Source organism: Pelmatolapia mariae, linkage group LG3_W (assembly GCF_036321145.2).
Source record: "Pelmatolapia mariae isolate MD_Pm_ZW linkage group LG3_W, Pm_UMD_F_2, whole genome shotgun sequence".
NCBI classification, from domain to species: domain Eukaryota; kingdom Metazoa; phylum Chordata; class Actinopteri; order Cichliformes; family Cichlidae; genus Pelmatolapia; species Pelmatolapia mariae.
Genome location: NC_086229.1, coordinates 39627500 through 39640659, shown reverse-complemented (window position 1 = coordinate 39640659; position 13160 = coordinate 39627500). Strand labels below are relative to the sequence as shown.

The 13160-nt window shown below is 40.7% G+C and overlaps 2 protein-coding genes across 2 annotated transcripts in view; both read left to right on the top strand.

The window, feature by feature from the left end:
* The window catches only part of LOC135932531 (NACHT, LRR and PYD domains-containing protein 12-like), a 62836-nt gene extending 50025 nt beyond the window's left edge, over positions 1-12811 (top strand). The window contains exons 9-12 of the mRNA XM_065470011.1: positions 1449-1495; positions 1644-2187; positions 6685-6899; positions 12504-12811. Coding sequence (XP_065326083.1) covers positions 1449-1495; positions 1644-2187; positions 6685-6899; positions 12504-12811 — 1114 coding nt within the window. The remainder of the gene's footprint in view (positions 1-1448; positions 1496-1643; positions 2188-6684; positions 6900-12503) is intronic.
* On the top strand, positions 6693-12811 carry LOC135932532 (uncharacterized). Its single transcript, XM_065470012.1, has 5 exons — positions 6693-6899; positions 10172-10446; positions 11539-11652; positions 11751-11892; positions 12504-12811. Exons 1-5 carry the CDS (start codon positions 6734-6736, stop codon positions 12809-12811), a joined length of 1005 nt encoding a protein of 334 aa, XP_065326084.1. The 5' UTR covers positions 6693-6733.
* Positions 12812-13160: the final 349 nt, after the last annotated feature.

Sequence of the window (13160 nt, the reverse complement as noted above, 5' to 3'; positions counted from 1 at the left end):
AAAGTCACTGAACGCTACATTATAGTGAGATATTGTGTAATGTGAAATACTGTAAGCAAATAAATAAACAACCTAATTCGTGATAGACCTTTGACTCTGTTTTGTTTGAATCCAACTGTTTTTTGCAGCTGTGCATAAAACATGTTACTTTTAGTATTATTATCATTATTGCACTAAATACATTTTAAATAAAGGTTGGAAATGTATTTTATTCACCCTAAAATATGTTTTGAAATGTATTTTGGTTTGAAAGAAATATATTTTCAATTTCAAAAATATATTTTTTTGGAGCATCACAAATACAAAATATATTTACCATATATTTTAAATATATTTTGGCCAGGAAAAATGTATTTTTTTACCGTATGGGCTGGGGCAGACTGACAGAGGCGAGGCTGCCATATCGCGCCATCGGCCCCTCTGGCCAGCCATATATGCTTAGAGTTTTATAATCGATTGCATAACGACGGAGGTTTGATCCTTAGTAGTGTGTAAAGACTCTGTGTGCCTTCCAGAGTGCTCTGGCATGCACACACAACTTGGGGCCATGAGAGAGGTCGAACCTTCTCTTACTGATTTATGGTGTAGGAGGACACCTACTCTGTGTCTGGTTAAGTATAAGAGCCATTTGTTTAGATGGACCGCTGGACTCTTAGCACCAGCTTTGGGGTCACAGGGTCACATCTGGAACACACACACACACACACTATGCACAGACTGGTACTCTTTGTTCATACCTGTGTAAGACGTCATATGTTAATGAACTTATGCATATTCATGTAAGCTCAATAAAGAGCAGTGTTACGAGGGAGCAGACGAGAGCGACTGAGGTCAAGTGAAGGAACGGCGCTGTCACAGTTCTCTCTCTCATCAATTGTCTGGTTCCAGCGGTGGCTCTGTGCTAGACGACCCATCACCAGCTTTTTCCAGCTTTTTACACTGGTTACCAGTACGTCGTAGAATCCACTTCCAGATCTTGTTGTCTTTAAATCTGTGAATGGATTGGCTCCATCTTATCTCTCTTTAACAAAAATAATCCAAGCAGAGCCCTCAGGTCTGCAGATAAGCAGCTTCTGACCAGAACTAGCTGTAAAAACAGAGGTGAGCTTTATCGATCGCTGCAGCCAAACTCTGGAACAGTCGCCCTTCACATCAGGTCGTCACCAACACTCGACATGTTTAAAACCCGGTTGGAAACACATTTGTACTCTGTAGCTTTCAATTGTGACGAGTCTTTATAGTAATTACTGTGTATGTTTCCTATTTTATCTCTACTCTGTGCAGCACTTTGGCTCAAGCTGTTTTTAAATGTGCTGATAAATAAATGTAGATTTCTTTGAATCAAACAGTGGAGCCGAGCTTTGAGCTCAGTGTGTAACAGTGTGTGTGTGAGAGCCATGTAATGTCAATGTGTGCATGCTGACTGCTCTGACCCCTCCTCCTTTCAGGGCGGAGCCTGCTGGAGTCCGATGGTTGACACCAGGTCTGAGGAAGTGTAAGTGTGTTTTTAATGGGATTCATGAAAACAAAGCAGCACACATTCAACCATCTTCATCATGTCAGGAGTCATCATCAAAGTGTCAATCAATGAACAGATGATGGATCAATAACTGCAGCTGGATTGTGTTTGTTCTCTCCATCAGATTCCTGTCAACTCACAATCGACACAAACACAGTGAACACAAAGCTCCAACTGTCTGACAACAACAGGAAGGTGACACGTGTGGAGGAGGTTCAGTCATATCCTGATCATCCAGACAGATTTGATGTTCCTCAGCTGCTGTGTAGAAATGGGCTGATTGGTCGCTGTTACTGGGAGGTCGAGTGGAGAGGAGAGGTTACTATATCAGTGAGTTACAGAGGAATCGTAAGGAAAGGAAATGGTGAAGACTGTGTATTTGGATACAATGATCAGTCCTGGAGTCTGCACTGCTCTGTGATTGGTTGCTGTGTCAGGCACAATAACAGAGAAACATCCATCTCCTCCTCCTCCTCCTCCTCCTCCTCCTCTGTCTCTAACAGAGCAGCAGTGTATGTGGACTGTCCTGCTGGCACTCTGTCCTTCTACAGAGTCTCCTCTGACACTCTGATCCACCTCCACACCTTCAACACCACATTCACTCAAACTCTTTATCCTGCGTTTACATTCTATTCTCCTGGTTCCTCAGTGTCCCTGTATCCAGTTGAGTATCTCTTTCTGTCATAGAAACATATCAGCTGTGTGGAATTTCGTGCTAATATTTTTCCTGTTCGCTTCAGGATGCCAGAAAAACACAGATGATGAGTGAGGCTGAAAGTCCTTCATCCCGGTAGCCAACTTATTAAATAAAAAGAAAACTGAACATGAAGTAACAAATGATGTGATTTCAGATTAAAGTTCAGTTCTTTTTAACATAGAAAGGATGTACTTTTTGTGTGATGTACAAGGTAGCAGACTAACCTATAAACTGGATCTGCAGACACAGACTCAATTATTGTTTGCTTTAGTCAGAATAAACTTAAATATTTACTTTGAAAACACTGCTTTTTGTTTCTGCAGGGTTGATGAGTTCAAGATGATTAAAACTTCCTGTAAGTACTCAAACTGTCCTCCCATCCGTCAATCAAGAACAAAATCTGATCTTAAAATGGACCAGTGTTAATGTGGTCGAAACAGTGATAATCCATTACTGTCAAATGTGTTATTACATTGTAGTGGAAGCTTGGTAAAAAAAGGAAAAAAACCATGTACTCACACCTGTGAGTTGACATTCCACCGTATCACACACTTCTATACTTCTGTTTATCTATCGTGATTGTTTTTTTAGTTTTTTGTGAGCTGCACAGTTTCAGAGACGGTTTTCAGGTTATAGCAGACTAACAAATCCTCTTAAAATTGGCTCGGAAACAGGAAATCAAGGGGGAAAGCTCTGAAACACTAAAATATACACCCCTCGTATGCACATCATGAAAAGCTTGAAGGGGAGCGAATCAGAATTTAAATCACATTATTTATTTGGACCAATCCCCAGAACTATGAGCACACATCATATGGAGGAAAGCACTCAAACATCCTGTTGCTTAAAATAGTTTTTCTGCAAAGTGATCTTAGCTGTTTAAAATGCCAAATTCTTCCGATCTTCTCATTAGGTGTTTCCAGTGTAAAACCAGACACGCAGCCTAGTTTGTCAGAGGACAACACAAAGATGATCAAGGTGAGCTTTCAGATATTTGAAGACTCTCAAGCACAGTTTGAACAAGCATTGGTACTTTTTCTTAACCCTTGTACAACAAACTGTCAGCACATTCATCATGAACTCATTCATCACTGTACACGAAGGCTTTGTCAGAGTGCATTCAGGTTTTGTTCTCATTCATAGTAAAATAGAATTTTTGGACAGTTGTTTACCATTCTTGCTACTTATTGCACAGGTGATTAACAACCTGCACAACACAAGTTTTTCTCCAAATAATGTTCAGGTATTTGTCCTAAAACCTCTAATGTTGCTGTTTTCAGTCAAGTTTCACACCTGAAGTCTACAGTGAATCTGCACACTTCTTCTACAGGTAAAAATATTTAAATCTGCATGTATATGTTTGTGTTACAGCTGAAGCTCATCAGACCTCTGCTTGTGTCCATGTGGTGAACTACATCGTCCCCCCCTCTGTCCTCACACTTTTCTTCTGTTGTAGTTAAGGAGTTATTAGAAAGTTTGTTCACTGTTAGATGTGGCCTCTCATCCTTTGTGTTAAAGTGTGGGAGGCTAACCAGTTTATTGATCTGATTTATTGATCAGGTTTTCATTCAGACTTCATACGTGTGGCCATATTGATGTAAAGGCAGGAGTAGTATTATACCTGCAGCTTTTTTGCCCCCCCCCCCCCCCCCCCCGCATCCCCCCTCCCCTATCCCCTCCGCGTTCATGTGTGCGCGTGAACGGACTTTGCGCGTGAACGGACTTGTGAGTTCAGAGGTCATATGTGTTTACATGTGTTTAATAGCGTTTTATTTAATGAAACCATTATGTGTTTTAATTAAACTCTTTTTAAAGGATTGTATAGGTCTCAGAGTTCTGTTATTTAGACATAGATGATTTAATTTAACTGTTTTAGGGGTATTTTGCTTTTTTCTTTAGTGCTCTGAAACACACAGGGGGTAATAGTTTCAAACAGAAAGTTTTTCCACCTTCTAAAAACACATATTCACACACAGCATTTAATTTAACTGTTTTAGGAGCATTTTGCTTTTTTCTTTAGTGCTCTGAAACACACAGGGGGTAATAGTTTCAAACAGAATACCACAAACAGCAGGCATTCCTTTAGAAATAAACAGGGATTCTTAATTCTGCAACAGCTAGACAGAGGGGGGTTACAGTTAGACCCCCTACAGTCAGCAGAAGAGGTCATCCTTATCAAGAGCATCTCAATTGTACCGCCATAGTTTAATACAAACAGTCTCCTTTATCTCATGGCAGAGGGCCGGCGGTGCCAGGTCCATTGGAGCCACCAAAGCTTTTTCACCTTTTATCATGCCATTACACTTTCTACTGACCATCCTCCAAACAGGTTTCACCTTTTGTTTACACCTTTATCTCTGCAGCTCAGAGGTCACCTGAAACCAAGGCCACCTATATAAAAACACCCTAACCAGGCACACCAACCCTTTACATCGGCCCTTGAGAGCATAACACTTTGTTCATCAGCACGAGCATTTTACTTTTAATTTAACTAGTTTAGGAGCATTTTACTTTTCTTTAGCGCTCTGAAACACACAGAGGCTAATAGTTTCAAAGAGAGTGTCACAAACAACAGGTATTCCTTTAGAAATAAACTGTGATACTTGTAAAAAAAAACACATATTCTTTCCGCATCACTAGCCATTTCACCATTTTATTTAAATATCTGAATGTTAGGTTAAGGCTGTGTGCAGGCAGGAGTGGTGGTAAGGAGGACCCAAAGTGCAGACTCTCGGAGGCAAAAAGGTGAACTCAAAAACAGCTTTAATGCTGAACTCAAAGTAACAAACTTCCAAAGTGCAAAATAAACTCAGGCAAGCAGACAGAAACACACAGCAAAACAAACCACTGGGTCATCGACCCAGTGGTTTGTTTTGGTCTTTTGAGTTTGTTATTTCATTATATTCTAGTTTTGCTTTTTGGGTTTTTGGATTACTCTTAGTTTAGGTTCTCTGGGTGGGTTCTGTTAGAGTTTTAGTGTTCTGGTTTTCTGTCTGTGATTCTGAGTTGCTGTCTCCCCTGTTTGCTGTATCCCCACGTCCAGTCAGTGTCTGCCCTGGTCCCACGTCTTTGTTCCCTTTGTTATAATGCCTGCCTGTGAGTCTGTTATGTTTCCTGTTTTACTTTGAAAGTCCATGTCTCATGTTAGTGTATCTGGTTTTGCTCTCCTTGTCTCGTTAGTCCTGATTTGCCCCAGCTGTGTTTCCCTCCTGTTGCCCATTCCCTGATTGCTCCCTCTGTGTATTTAAGCCCTGTGTTTTCCTGTGCTCTCTGTCGTGATCTACCGTTTACTATGCTGTGTGTTTCTGTCTGCTTGCCTGAGTTTATTTTGCACTTTGGAAGTTTGTTACTTTGAGTTCAGCATTAAAGCTGTTTTTGAGTTCACCTTTTTGCCTCCGATAGTCTGCACTTTGGGTCCTCCTTACCACCACTCCTGCCTGCACACAGCCTTAACCTAACATTCAGATATTTAAATAAAATGGTGAAATGGCTAGTGATGCGGAAAGAATATGTGTTTGTTTGTGTTTTTTTTTACAAGTATCACAGTTTATTTCTAAAGGAATACCTGTTGTTTGTGACACTCTCTTTGAAACTATTAGCCTCTGTGTGTTTCAGAGCGCTAAAAAAGTCCGTTCACGCGCACACATGAACGCGGAGGGGGATAGGGGAGGGGGGCAAAAAAGCTGCAGGTATAATACTACTGGCAGGGGAGGTGATCCAGACTGAAGAATAGAGATTTACAGGGCAGCTACAAGTATTTAAGTATACCACAAGGTAATACAAACTATGACAAAGATGCAGCACGGTCAGCCACAGCCAAATACCTCCAGAAAGTAAGACAGGTACAGACAGCTGAATGGTAGGATATCAATAGATATGCACTACTGGTCATCAGATACTGGAATAATGAGATGTTGGAAGCAGGAGATGCCACTTAGCCAGACCTTGGCCAGGACTTGAACATGCACCTGCTATTTTTGGCTGCAGGACAAGTGGAAAGTTACCTAGCAACAGGAGGTGGGGTTACCTGCTCTATAAGGAAGGGCCAGAGGAACCACTTTCTGTCCTTCTCTGTGTAGCTCTGCTGTCTGTGCTTAAGGCTGTACAGCCCGGGGTTTTACTTTGCTACGTAAAACTCTGGGCTGTTGCTGTTCATATGATTCAGTGCATTTAACTCTGTACCAAGAATTCTACTCTTTTTCAGAGGATCTTTTTGAGTGTATGTATTTTAATTGTATCTTTAAAAAAGGGAAAAAAAAACCGAACCTGGATCTGCACTGTTGGTGGGTTATCATATTGGCTTCAAAATATGAGACCACCGCTTTAACCTTGAAACTGAGGGAGTGACTCCAGGTGCAAAATCAGAGGGCTCAGTCAGACGGGCCTTGAGATTGTCACTAGATGGTTCACATAAGGAATATACTTTTTTCAGGCTTTAACATAATCATTCGTCTCTTTATTGTTTCAGTTTCAGGTGTCCTGGTCCAGGTGTGTTCCAGTGTACTTTGACTGGACTCATGTTTGATATGAGTCAGGGGGCAGAGCTTCTGTACAGAACTGCCCAATGGGATGAAAGACTCCTTCAACAAGCCAGTAAGATTGCTGCAGGCCCGCTGTTCAACATCGAGAGTTCAGAGGATGCAATCCATCAGCTCCACCTACCACATTGTGTACCAAAACACGGTGAGCAAACCACTCCTCATAAGGGAACTATAAACCCATAGTCCTTACAGTGCCACGCTACAGACTGCAGAGCTTATTTTCCTTCTGAGTTCAAAAGGAGATGTTTAGTTTATTATTTATAGTTTATGTTAGTTTATGTGGACTTCTGCAGATTTTAGGGATTTATTTGGTGTCCACTGATAGACTCAATCAGCAGAGAAAGGGAAAGCTGAATTCAAGATATTTCAGTTCATTAAATTGTTCCAGTCAGCCATGATAGTTAACCGGAGTGAACACTCAGTCCTCATTTACACAGCTTTACCAGACTTCAAGGTCATTTAAGAGTCATTTAAGGCACGAGCCAGCAAGTATTAGAAAGCAATAGAATTTGTTTCCATTCTAAGATCTTTATTTTGTGTTTGCTTCCCCACATGGCTTCAAACCACTGGTCTAACTATGATGATGATAATAATTGTAGCGACTTCCACAGTTGCTAGAGGCTGGGGACTGAGCCTGCCTATTTGCCTGACGCACTGTCAACTGTACACAATAATGCGAGAGGTGGAATTGCTTGCTTGTTTATTAAAGTTCTTTGAGAGTTTTCAGAGTAATGTGATCGACTCGTGATTCAGACTCTTAAAACCTCACAGGCTCTAATGCAACAAGGGGAAAGTCGTTGTGCTGCGGTCAACAAAAACTACGGCTACCAGCCCTCCTCTCTGTCAAAATCAAACCAGTGAATGACAGACTGACAACACCCCCTTAATGTCACCGCTAGCACCCATGTGACTCCCGTTACACATCACCATAACAACCAAACGAATGAAAACCCAGTGATCATTAAAATTCAATACATTTAATTATGGCTCCTACAATAATAATGATAATAATGATAATGATAATAATAATAATAAACAATATCCGGACATGTCAATATGCTATCCGAGCAACTAATTTTTATTTATACAGCACCAAATGACAAGAGCAGTTGCCTGCTTTGTATTTTAAGGTAAAGAACCTAAAATATAAAAACCCTGCAGTGCAACCTCTGCAGGGCCCAGATTTGGTCAGATCACCGTAGGTTCTGCATTTAAATGTTTTCTATATGTAGCAATGTGTCCAGATCCATAGTGATGAGCAAAGCGAGGCTTTGTGAAACACTAAAACATTCAAAGCCTTTGTGCCAGAATTGTAGCAAGGCTACCAAAACAATCTAAAACCATGTCCACGGTGACACCTGCTGGCTAATATGACGATCGCCACATCTTGATAATGCTGTTCTGTGAAACAATGATGCAGATGAGCCCCTTAAAAGAATCCACAGAGTCAAGCAAACGTAATTGTAGTGGTAAACTATTCCACAACCTTGGTGCATTAGACTGAAAGGCTCCACCCCCCTTTTACAGGGAACAACCAACAGACAGTCTGAGCGGAGACGACGTGCAGCAGTGTATTTTATAAGAAGCTTGGAATGTAGCTTGCCATCACCAGTGTGTGAATGTGTGTGTGAATGGGTGGATGACAGAATGGGTAAAGCACTTTGGGGTCCTTAGGGACTAAGTAAAGCGCTATACAAATACAGACCATTTACCATCTTATTGCTCTATTGGGTTTGTATAAGTGAAGGAGTTCAGATGGATAGCTGGGTGCTAAATTGTTAAGAATTTTAAAAGTACACAAAAGAATTTTAAATTCTATACGATATTTAACAGAAAGCCAGTGTAAGTTGGCTAAAATTGAAGCAATGTGATCATAGATCACTTGATCATAGATTTATGATAATCACATGTTTTGGAGACATTCCCACACAAACGAAGCAAAAACATATTCAGAATGATCATTTCAATTCAATAAAATTTTATTTATATAGCGCCAAATCATAACAACAGTCACCTCCAGGTGCTTTATATTGTAAGGTAGACCCCACAATAATACATACAGAGAAAAACCCACCAATCAAATGACCCCCTATGAGCAAGCACTTTGGCGACAGTGGGAAAGAAAAACTCCCTTTTAACAGGAAGAAACCTCCGGCAGAACCAGGCTCAGGGAGGGGCGGGGCCATCTGCTGTGATTGGTTGGGGTGAAAGAAGGAAGACAGCATAACAATCTAATAGCAATCCTTGAGCGTAGTGATCAGTGTGCTTCAGTAAAATTCTCCATCTGTTAAGATTCCTGTTGCTCACAATAAATACATTTACAAAGTAAAACATGCAGAGGAAACACTGCTGTGTTTACTGTAATAACATCTTTACAGCTGTTTTGGGGTTCAGTTCACTTTTTACTCACAGCCCTCAAACTTTGGATGTGTTTGTTTGACTTTGAAGATTGATTAGGATGACGTCACTTGATGAAAGTTGAAAGTAGAAAAACGAGAAAAGAATCAGAGCTGAAAGCTCCTGTTTTATTTTCTCGTTAAAACAGAGGCAGTTTTTATTAAAGATATTTTTGTTAATTTCATAGACTGTGTGCTGCTCTCTCTCTGCTAATAGGAATGAATGGAGCTCACCCAGCAGTCTCTGTTTCTCTCTTTCTCTCATCTTTAGGCCACTAATAATTCAAATCGGATATTTTTATATTATTTATGTATCTATATAATGTTTAAGTGATTGAGTAGTCTACATTGGTTTTCACAAACCACAGCAATCATAAAAGAGGGGTTATTATTTTGTTTCACACATGTGCTTGTCATAAACTGTAGCTGTCGTATGTCGTTGAAACATCTATCATCCCTAGAGTTCCTGCGTCATAATAATGTTTGTCCGAGGTCAGCATTGAAGCTGACCAATCACATTGTTTGTGATGTTATAGCTTTGGAAAGTAGACGAAATGTATTTACATTAATCTCTCGTATAGCAAATTGATAGGAATTCCAGGTTTTTTCTTTAATCGTTTGTAGAGTATAATAAATATATAATTTAGAGTTCCTGTTAGCCATACCTCAATCACTACCTATTTCACTTGGCTAGTGATTGCTGTTAATAGCTACTGCTATTTAAATGCTTCAATCATAATGTGATTGGTCACTTGCGATGTTGATTCTGGACAAACATTGTTATGATGATGTAGAAACAACAGCATCTCATGAGTCCATGATGTCCACACAAAGGCTGTGCCTGATAGAAATAAGAAAACAAGACTTCACCACTGGCTTGGCTTCTCTTCAGCAGTGCTTGATTCATCGCCTAACCCAGGAAACCATCTCAGTGTTTTATATGTCAAATTAGATTAGCAATGTCATTGTAATGAGGTTTTGGGAGTCAAACAAATGTCTGCCTGCTCTGTTTTTACAGCTCTGCACTCCAACGGTTTGTCTGTCGTCCATATCTCTGATGGTGAGATGGAAATCCTCAAGCCCCTAAACATCACAGACACACATGTGATTGTGGAAGTTACTCACCTCTCTTCCTTTGGCCTCGTCTGGCCTTTGGACATGCTAATGAGCTTATGGCACCAGGAGAAAACCATTTTGGGCCAAGTTTTGCTGTTCCTTCGTCCACCAAACCCCAGAACACAGACGCAAAACATCAATGTGTTTCTCCTGCCAAGGAACATCCCAGTGAAAGAGGTGAACATCTAGGGAAAGTTATACTTTCACTTATTTCAATCCTAACTCATCTCATCTTTTTCAGAGCTGCTAACAGGAGCTTAATTCAGTCAATGTCCATCTTCTGCCACTTCTCAGATATCGTTGTCTTTACAAAAATCTTCCAGCTTGTCCTGGGAATCATGGGGAGCTCCCAGACTAGCTGGGATTGTATATCCTGTATGGATGCTTTATATCAGGTTCATGAACATGTTTTAAATAATACCACGGTACATTCCAAAGGGCGTTTATGCTGCAGAATAACCTAATGTTGTATTACAGATCAGAAATCAACACTTTACATCCTACTGACCGATTAACTCTCCATCTCACCACTGGTTTTATGACTGATTTAGATTTTTGTGGGGGGCTTTTGCAGAGACTTAAGTGGCCAAAGTTGTTGCTCACATTTATGGTTGTGTTTATGTTTCTATTACAGTGTGGTCTCATGTTTTATATGCAGTGCTAGCAAATTAAAAGAAAAAAACACAGGAATGTTTTTGGTGAGGCGATGATTGTTAGTGCATGGAAGGAATCAATGTTCCTGAAAAGGCCAATAACAATACTTACAGGTTCTGTTTATCGGATGTTTAGTTACACAATATAATATATAATGTACATAGTATAATGTTAAAAGGGTTTTCCTGTTACAATGTAAGTTACAACATAGATGGAACCAGTTAAAAAGAGGGTGCTTTATCCAAACCCACCAAAATCCTTTTCGTGATTGCTGTGGTCTATAGCAGGTTGCCACAGCCACCTATTTTGGCATTTTAAAAAAATCAACATGTGTAAAAACACCTGCCAACTACTTGCTGAACTGTAGAGAAACCTGAGAAAGTTCAACGTGAAACAGAGATTGTTAGTCGTCTATTTAAAAACTACTCCTTACTGCTGCAGCCACTATGGTTTAGATTTCCGGTGTACTTTGCTTTCTTGACAGTTTCACTGCCAGCTACAGTTTCCTTTACATGTCCCAGAAAACAAAGACAATCCATCAATATATGTATAATTGATGTGGGGATTTAAAACTACTGAAGATAAACCCTCAAATTACATTTGTTATATTTTAAGGTGAGTGGGAAGCATGGATATTCCAAACACATTCCAGCATCATCTGACTGTGAATTCTTCCAAGGTCACAGATACACTGTTCTCTGTCCAGTCGCCAGTAGAATCCAGCCTGCAGTGAGTAATTAATCTCTTTGTGCTGGAACCCTTTGTCTCTGACATTCTTCACTCCGAGGACTCTGGGTGTGACAGAAACACTTGCACTGTGTTTGCAGGAGAAAAAATTTCACCCTGATTTTGGACCAAACTACCATCCAACATTTGAGGTCCGCCTTCCTGCAAACACTGAAGAAGTGCTGATAACAGTCCAGGACCAAGCACAGACAGAGGTCTGGAGATGGGACACTGATCTGACCGGTAACATCTCTAATATCACTCCACCTAATCCACTAGATCAGAAATAATTAGGAAATGTAGTCCACGTGGCTTTTCATTAATGATCAAGGATCAAAAGCAAGTATTCTTCCTCCTTCATTCTTCTCTTCTTCTTCTTTTGGCCACTCTATTTAAGATCATCTGTCTCATCTCCATATCTAGGTATCATATCAAGGCGTGACAAGGTATCCTCCTTTGTCACGCCAACCCTCTGTACGTCCTCCTTCACTATATCCATGAATCTTTTTTGAGGTATGCCTCTTTTCCTCTTGCCTGGCAGCTCCATCTTCATCTTCCTCTCTCCCTCCTCTGCACACGTGCAAACTTCTCAGCCTCTCTGACAGGGAGCTACCCTGCTGATGGACTTGTTTCTGATCCTGTCTGCTCTCTCATGATAAATTAAATTAAATTGTAGCTGCTGATTTTGAATTTGTCTCCAGCCACGTTTCATGATTCATGCTGTTATTGGTCGAGTGTCTGAAGATCAGCGACGTTCATTGATGATTGATTACCTGCAGAGATTTCTCTGGATTCAACAAAGCTTAGACTGTTCTGTTATCAAGAGTCTCTCTTCTTTTTTGCTTGGTCCTCAGATGTTCAGAGCAGAGACAATCAGCCAAGGCTCCAGAGCCTCCCAGCAGACAAGCGTCTGTTCTCAGTTCGGATTCAGTTTGTGGAAAAGGTGTCGGATTCGACTCTGAACCAGCTGCTGGACAGGCTGCTCCAAGAAGAAATTATAACTATGGAGGAAATGGAAGCAGCCAGAATCAAACCCAGGGCTGAACGAGCTCGAGATGTTATTGATGTGGTGCGAAACAAAGGAGAAAGAGCCAGCTCATTCCTGATTGAATTTCTCTGTGAGTTGGATAAACACTTTTTTGGCAGCCTCGGCCTCAGCTAAGGTGGAGCTTCAGCTGGATCTAAACATTAAATGCTTCACTCATCATACATCATCATACTTTTAAACTGATGGCACATAAAAGCTTTGAAAAGTGTATCTCAGGACCCATCCAGACCCGCCCACTTCATATTGTGGTATCAGTGGTTTTTGTCCACAGATTCTTGAAATTGCTGAATTTCACTGTTGCTAGGTACCATCCTGCTGTGTCTGCTTGTGAGTTACTTCCTGTGTGCATATGATTGTAATGGCATGATGGCAGCTGAAACCCAAAGCTGTGGACTTGGATTTGGCTTTATTTCTGCTTGTCTTCATCATTGCCCTGTTGGATTATAATTCTGTGAAAGACAGT

Coding starts and splice junctions, on each gene's coding strand:
- LOC135932532 (XM_065470012.1), top strand. CDS start 6,734: ATGTTTGATATGAGTCAGGGGGCAGAGCTTCTGTACAGAACTGCCCAA. Junction 6,900..10,171: donor ACATTGTGTACCAAAACACG/GTGAGCAAACCA, acceptor CTGTTTTTACAG/CTCTGCACTCCAACGGTTTG. Junction 10,447..11,538: donor GGAACATCCCAGTGAAAGAG/GTGAACATCTAG, acceptor TTATATTTTAAG/GTGAGTGGGAAGCATGGATA.